Here is an 8,416-nt window from a genome sequence, read left to right as displayed (position 1 = left end):
TGCTGGGCTCTGGCGATCCTTCCACCTCAGCCTTCCAAGTAGCTGGAACTACAGGTACGCACTACCACACCCGGCTAACTTTTTGATTTATTGTAGAGATGAGGTCTCACCAGGTTACCCAGGCGGGTTGCGAATGGTAAAATGTTAATTAGGGAAGAAAGAACCAACATTCTTAAAAAGTTGGTACGGTGGCTCAGCCTGTAATCCCGCGCCTTTGGGAGGCTGAGGTGAGTGGATTGCCTGAGCCCGCGGGTTCGAGACCCGCCTGGGCAGCGAGACCTCATCTCTACAATAAATCAAAAAATCAGCTGGGCGTGGTAGCGTATGCCTGTAATTCCGGCTACTTGGAAGGCTGAAGCAGAAGGATCGCCGGAGCCCAGCAGGTCGAGGCAGTGGTGGCCGGGAGCGGCCACTGCACTCCAGTCTGGGCGACAGAGTGAGACTCCAACTCAAAAAAAAAAAGTCGGTAATAATACTTTTATATTATCATCTGGTTTATAATAATGACAAACATGTATATAATGTTTTCTGTGTGCCACGTACTTCCATCCTCTGCTTGTTGCGTTAGTTAACCTTCGCTACATAACAAACTACCCTAAAACTTAGTGACTTAAAAAGACATTTACTATTGCTTACAATTCTGTGGGTCATTTGAGCAGAATTGAGCAGGGCTCCTGGTCTGGACTGGTTTGACTGATTTCTTCAGGCCTCTCTTTTGCAGATGGAGTTAGCCAACAGCTTAGGTGGGAATGGTCTAAGATGGCCTCACTCACATGTCTGGCCATTGCCTGAAAGTCAGGTACTATGGGGATGACTGAGCATATGTCTCTGATATCCAGGAAGTTAGCTCATGCTTTTTCATGTGATGCCTGGCTTCCAAAAACAGCAAGAGAGCGATCCCAATGTACATGTCTTTACAATTCTCTTCTTGTAGAGAGAGGATTGTTTGCTAATGTTGTGTAGTAGAATTCTCTGAGAAACAGATGCCAAGGCGGCATTAGATGTGTAAGAGATTTCTTGCCAAAATGCCAGTGATGGAAAAATGGGTAGAGAGCCAGAGGAGGCTGGAGAGTATCAGTTAGTGATGCAGGTCCCCAAGGAAAGAAGGGAAGAGAGTTGAGTAGGAAGAATCTCAGACTGCAGTGCAGTTCTAAGAAAGCTTTGAATGGCCAATGGGAAATCCTCGAGACAGTCGCCCTGAGGCTTATTATTATCACTGTGTATACTTGCCCCAATGAGTAGCAGTGTCCTTTCTCTTAGGAATCTTGCTACCTCTGTCATCAATAGATTCTTAATCTGAAAATTGACTCAGATATGGAAACAGAATAATGGATCAAGACTTTTTATTGGAGTGACTGCCCTCAGCCTCCTTTTCCCCCATTCATCTCTCTTCTTGATTGTATCTTTATTGGCTGCCCATTTCTGTTCCTAGGGATGCATATTCTGTCTGCCATCTCTACAGCTCCCTGCACATCAAACCCCCTTGGCTGTCTCTATGACTTTGCTAGTAATTTCAGCCTTTTGCTTCTAGTAATTAAACACTGCAAGTTGACTCTTATTACTTTAGGCCCCATGATCTCTGTGGATATTAATGACCCTACTCTGTGACTAACTTTATGCTACATAGGAGAACTGCCATTTAACTTGTTGATGATGCTGGCTCCCTCTCATCTATGCATTGGTGAACGGTATTTCCTCTGGGCCCTTCCAAGAAAAATAGTATTCTGAGTCTTCTGGCTTGTCAAAATATATTCATTTTAGCATGCCCACTTCCCCAACCTTCTTATGTTTTTCTCAATCATCTTCCAGGGCAACTAGGGCATTTTTACTTTACTCAACATTTGCCATTATTTTCCAAGCTTCTGATATCGTCCTAGCAATAAGTTTGCCCATCCCCGATTCCTATGAGGATGTTAAATTCTGTATCTAAAAATGTGATCTCCAATCTGTGACTCTTGTTTATCTAGTCTATGTCCTAGCCCCTTTGATCAAGCATCCTCAAAATTCAAACTCAAGGTCTTTTGTGGCTCCTGCCAGTTGCTGCTAGCTGATTCTTGCATCTTTTTTGGTGTACTGTATTAATCTCTTTTCTTCCTGTTCAGGCCCAGTGCTTCCCCAGCTGAGTAATACTGGGATTTAACCCTAATGGTGGGCCTAGCAGCTAGGAGAGGAAGTAGGAGCAGGTCCTAAGAGGAGGTACCTATTGCCTTGTGGGGAATGGATATTTGTAGTATTTTCTAGCACAAGGGAAGTTCTAGCTCTTACTGGGCAGGAGTGGGTCACCCCTTGAAGCTGTGGGGGTTTAGGGGGGTGGAGGAAGTGTCTAAAGATCCAGCATCCTATGGCACAATCTATCTAAATATCCTCTTCTTATGTTTCAGGGTTCCACATTTTCCCAGCTAGAGCTCTGACTTTAGAATAACAGACCTGTCTTGGCTGAGCATTTAAGATGCCTCTGGAGCTCTATAAATCCAACTACCAGATCTTCTGTTTACTGCTCAGCCATGTCAGCTCTTTTGTTGCAGGAGTTGTTAGCCTCTTTGGCAGCTGCTAAAGTGGTCCTCTGAATCTCCCACTTAGATTGTAACTGTTAATGGCTCTTAGTTGCTCATTATTCCTCTGTAGGGTGTCAGTATGACTTAGCAGTAACCAGTTAACACTGCCGTCTTTCTAGGCAAAGTTCCTTCCCATAACTTTTTTTTAAAATCAATATTTTTTATTATGATATTGTGGGGTACAGTTAAGGGTTAGGTATACAAATATGCTTCGTTCAGGCACCCTTGTTCCCATAACTTTTAAAATGCCAAAAGTTATTGCACTCATGAGGACATTCCCTCCACTCAGGTCACCGCCAGTGAAATCTGCAGCACTTGGACCACTACTAAGTGCTATGGTCTGCTTGCATTCCTTATTTTACTTAGGACGGTATCCTCTTTGCCCACCAAAGGCAGTCACAGATTCTCATAATAACCTCCTGTGTTATCAAACCACTCCTGGCACCACTTGTGTTAGTCTAGGTCCTCTGAGAAGCAGAGATCAAGACAGGATTAAATGTATAGGAGATTTATTTGGAAAACAACAATAAGAGAAAATGGGTAAGGAGCCAGAGGAGGTTGGAGAGAGTCAGACCTTGACGTAGATCAGCCTGTGTGAAGGGGAGAAGACAAGTGGAATATTGAGTATCCATCAACTTATGAATGGGTAAATAAAATGTGGACTATCCACACATTGTAATATTATTTGGCAATAAAAAGACATGAAGTGCTGAAACATATTGCAATATGGATGAACCTCAGAAACAGTATGCTAAATGAAAGAAGCCAGTCACAGAACACAGTGTATTTTATTATTTATATGCAGTGTTCAGAATAGGCAAATCTACAGGAACAGAAGCTAAATTAGTGGTTGCTAAGGGCTGAGTAGTTAGGGTAAATTGGGCAGTGATTGCTCATGTGTATGGGGTTTCCTTCTGAGGTGGTGGAAATGTTCTAAAATTGATAGTTAACAGGGGTTGTACAATTTTCTGAATATACTAAAAAACATGAACTACACACTTGAAGTTGGCAAGTTGCATGGTACATTAATTGTATTTCAACTATTTTTCTTTTATATTAAAAGCAAAGAAGGGTTATGTAGAAAGGGTCTAGGACTGCAGCACAATGCTAAGAAAGTTATAGTCAAGCTAATTAGTAGTCCTTTTATCCTCTATATTCAGGCATTGCTGGAAACAGACCTTGGGAAGCATACCTGGGAACAGGCCTTGGGAAGCATGAGAGTGTCAGTTAGTTATGCTTTTCACAGAGGGAAATCTGAGAGGCACATTTTCATGACCACATGTCCTATAAGCCACTGCAAGTAATGATTTCATACCTAGACACAAGGTATAAAGAAATAGATGTCACATCTTGGTAAAAAGAACAGCGAAACTGAGTTGTAGAGGAGTGTGCTGTACTTGCATTAACTCATTAAATTCTCCCAACAGCTTATGAAGTGTGTGCTATTGTTATTCTCATTTAATAGATGAATAAATGGGCAAAGGGAAATGAACTAGTCCAAGATTATATAAATGGTAAATGGTAAAACCAGGATTTGAACCTGACAGTCTAACTTCACAGTCTGTGCTCTTTATTATTATGCCATACTTTAATACAGTATATTATTAATAATTTGAATATCAAAGACTCTATCAGAGGTGTTTTATTGTCCTTTTCCCTTCACTTAAAATGAGACCTTCAAAGGAATAGGATCTTAATTTTGTTCACTGCTATATCCTCAGTGCCTGAGATAATACTTGGCATGTAAATATTAGTTAAATGAATATGGATTTGCAAAGCACCTTTATATGTCATTTCTTACACTTTTGTTCATGTTAGCTACATTATCCTCCCTACAAGTCTCCAAAATCAGAGAAATGGGAGGAAATGATATTCAGTCTTGACTTGTATTTATTAATCTTGGCATACCAAAAAAGCTCTGGCATATATTTAATACTGGTATAGTAAGTAATCCTAATATATGATTGAAAACAGAATTTATTGGACTGACTTGTTTGCTTATCACTAAGACTGAAAATAGATTCCCAATGAGAAAGAAAATTTCTATCTACTGAGAGGTCATAGGAATAGATTTGAGGAGACAGCCAAATGTTGGCACATCCAGTTTGTTAGGTAGTCTAGCATTTGGTTCATATTGTTCTCAGAATTTGTGTTTTGTAGCATAGTTGCATTAGAACTTTTTTGAGAGGAGGTAACCACTATAGACTTAATAATTGTGTGGTATTGACTCAAGGCAGGGAGATAGCAGTCTTTTTGTAAGTTGGGGAGAAGGATGGGGGTGGGAATATGCAAAGCATGTTATTTTGAAGATTAATAAACTAAGAAATAGAAAGGTCAAGCAGGTTGGACAAGGTTAAACATAAATATCATAAGCTAAAATCTTAGGCCAAGTCAACCCAGCTCTAGGACCAGTATTCTATTAATTTTTTCTCTATTTTCAGCACAGTATTCATTTACATTTTGTTAATACAGTTTATTCCACTGTTTCTGTTTATTATGAAAGGTGTTTTAACTGTCCTTCTGCATTCATAGACATACACTAGCGCAGTGGGCTAACATTGGGGATACAGGTAGCTGCTGGATGTGAACTCATTGACCCTAGGTGTCACCATAGAATGTTTAGATTATTGAGGATTTCAGAAAGTAGCATATTTAACACGCTGTGGAAGATACAGCAGTTTTCTTTGAGAACTTGTCTGACTATATCAGAAAAGAAAAACTAGATTTAGTCAGCAGAGCCATAGAAGGTAGGACCAGGATCCATGAATAGATGTAAGAAAGAGCTGTAAATGACTCTGGAAATCATTTACTTTAATTCCTTTAGTTACAGAAGATTGTGAACCAGAGAAGCTAAGTAATTTGTCCCACATCACCCTACTAGTTTTTGCCTGAACTGAGTCTAGATTTTGTGCTTCCTGTTTCCTGGCCCAGTGCTCTTTTTACTGTACTGCATTGCCTGCCTTACCATTCATGAAATGATAGGTCTTTCTCCTCTTTAGATATGTCTGTGTATTTATTAGCATTAAAAACAAATAAAACTTTAAAACAAACAAAAACTAAGTTAAATTCACTGAGAGGTCAAATGTAAGCAGACTCTTTGGTAAACTATCACCACTGTTTATAAGATCGTTCAAGAATTTCATTTAGAGTTTAGCAGTTGATAGGATATCCAGTGGCCAGGTGTCAGGAATATTGTTGGTAAAACTCATATAAAGTATATGAACTCTGTTTTGTGACTTGTTCTTTGTTAGGTTTGCTATATGACCAGTGGAAATGGGGTCACTTGCATTCCCATATCAGGAGAGACTCACATGCCATCATTATTAGCAATGCTTCCGTCTTTCACTATGATATTACCCTAAAAAGATTGGTAATGACCATAACCATTGTATCATTACCCAGTGTGGCATGTGTGCATGCATGCACAGTAGCACATACACACACACATGCATGTGCACACATACACACACACTTAGCTATGGTAGAAGGTATTCTACTAATGATAGCTATGTAGAGAACATGGTTTTTAATGGTCTTTGTTCATGTAGACCATACTTTTTTTTTTAACCATTTTAGTCATTTTTTTAAAAACAAAGATGTGAGGACAACTAATGGAGAATATAATAGTATTTTAAAGTAATAATGCTGAGGCAACTGGACATCCAGATGCAAAAAAATATAAAGTTAGATCCCTACCTCACATCACATACTAAAATGAGCTCAAAGTGGATAAAAAACCCAAATGCAAAACACAAAACTCCTAGAAGAAACAGGTTTAAATCTCTGAATAGTTGAATTAGGCAATAGTTGCTTAGTTTTGATACCTGAGGCACAAGCAACAAAAGAAAAGAAATGCAAATTAGTCTTCATTTAAATTAAAAACTTTTGTGCTTCCAGAGACACTGTCAAGAGAATGAAAAGACAACCCACAGAATAGACAGAAATATTTGCAAAGTATACATCTGATAAGGGGCCAGCATCTAGAATATATTAAAAATTCACAACCCAGCAATAAAAAAACAATTACCTATAGACCATATTTTTGAGATAATTGATTTCCTAGTACTTTGTGCTGGTTGCTGAGTCATTATTGAATGTCAAGATTAGTATAGTAAAATTACTTTTAAGCCATGAGCTGTGCAAAAGCTACATTAGAAGTAAAAAGATTATTAAAATAGACCAATAAGAGAAAGGTTATAGTGAAGTATCTAAGAGTAGGCTTTTTGTTGGCTCAAAGGGAGCTCTTCTACTTATAAACTGTGTGGCTGGCTGGGCTCGGTGGCTCAGCCTGTAATCCCAGCACTTTGGGAGGCCAAGGTAAGTGGATTGCCTGAGCCTGCAGGTTCGAAACCAGCCCAGGCAACTTGGCCAGACCTCGTCTGTACAATAAATTAAAAAATAGCCGGGCGTGGTAGCACACGCCTGTAGTTCTGGCTACTTGGAAGGCAAAGGTGGAAGGACCGCCGGGGACCAGAAGGTCGATGCTGGGGTGGCCATGAGTGTACCATGGCACTCTAGCCTGGGTGACAGAGTGAGACTCTAACTCAAAAAAAAACCCAAAAAACAAAAAACAAAGTGTGGTCTTGGACAAGGTACTTAAGTCTCTGTGCTTCAGTTTTCTAAACTATAAAATGGGGATGATAATAGTAAAACCTCATTTGTAGAGTGATTGTGAGCACTAAATGGGCAAGGTAGTACAGGATATAGTGTCAAGAATATAGTAAGCATTTTGTAAGGGTTAGTGTCTATTGCTATTAATATTATCATCATCATCCAACAGGCACATTAAAGATAGTTCAAGATCTACAATGATGTGTACAGTGTCTGCCATATACTGGGAATATAACAAATATTTTGTGGTAAATAATATGCTCACTCGTAATTTTTATTTATATTTGCTCTTTCAGATAAATACAGGAAATGGTCCCAATAACTTTATAAGCATAATATGAAGAACTAAATGCAACCATCATCTTGTGTTACTCACAGTTTGCTAAGGTGGTCTGAAAAATGTCCCCTGCTAGGACTTACCTTCTCTCTTCTTTATTAAAGAGAATGGCTATTTTTATAAAGCCTTTTGAATTTCTCTTTTTTTTTTCACAGAAGAAAAGCAAACTGTAATCATGTGAAGTAATACTTTACCTAAAGATGTATATCATTTTTGTCATGATGAAGTGAAATATTCTTGACATAAAAATGTTTTCTTCAGAGTCTAAGTGAGATGTTAACTCTGCTTATCTTTACAAACAGGTTCATCCTAAGTTCCACTATAAACAGGCTCATGACCCAGGCACAGATACTTCTTGTGTGACTTTTTCCTATGATGGTAATGTCCTTGCCTCTCGTGGAGGTAGGTTAAAAACTTTTTTTAAAATGTGTTTTCATATATAAAATGATCATATTTAACAAATATCACATCAATATCCTAGCGCTTAGTAAAGTTAGTGATGCTTTTTGTTAATTAACCTTTGCCAGTCTGATTTTATTCATTAAAATACATTTCCAACTTGACAACATTGCTTTAAAAATTATCAAGTAATACTAAACAACATTTACTTTTTGCCTAAGTTTTTATTTTAGTATCAGATGCCATATGAATTTGAAGTCTCCACAAATGACCTTTGCCTCTTCCTTAGGAATTTTGTAGATGATCCTCTGCATTCTTTCTATACCATTTTATTTCATTTTATTTTTTTTGAGTTGGAGTCTCACTCGGTCGCCCAGAGTGGAGTGCAGTGGCCGCTTCCGGCCACGGCCACCACAGCCTCCCTGCTGGGCTCCGGCAATCCTTTTGCCTCAGGCTTCCGAGTAGCCAGAATTACAGGCATGCACTACCATGCCCGGCTGATTTTTTAATTTAT

At 38.9% G+C, this 8,416-nt stretch overlaps 1 protein-coding gene across 1 annotated transcript in view; it reads left to right on the top strand.

Annotated features, from left to right (window-relative positions):
- WDR70 (WD repeat domain 70) overlaps nt 1–8,416 on the top strand; it is a 71,401-nt gene that overhangs the window by 12,805 nt on the left and 50,180 nt on the right. The window contains exon 2 of the mRNA XM_008070146.2: nt 7,806–7,905. Coding sequence (XP_008068337.2) covers nt 7,806–7,905 — 100 coding nt within the window. The remainder of the gene's footprint in view (nt 1–7,805; nt 7,906–8,416) is intronic.

The sequence above is a fragment of the Carlito syrichta genome, unplaced genomic scaffold, assembly GCF_000164805.1.
Source record: "Carlito syrichta isolate Samal-C Ts95f unplaced genomic scaffold, Tarsius_syrichta-2.0.1 Scaffold313120, whole genome shotgun sequence".
Lineage (NCBI taxonomy): Eukaryota > Metazoa > Chordata > Mammalia > Primates > Tarsiidae > Carlito > Carlito syrichta.
The sequence above is the reverse complement of the archived record's forward strand: the minus strand, read 5'-3'. Positions and strand labels throughout refer to the sequence as shown.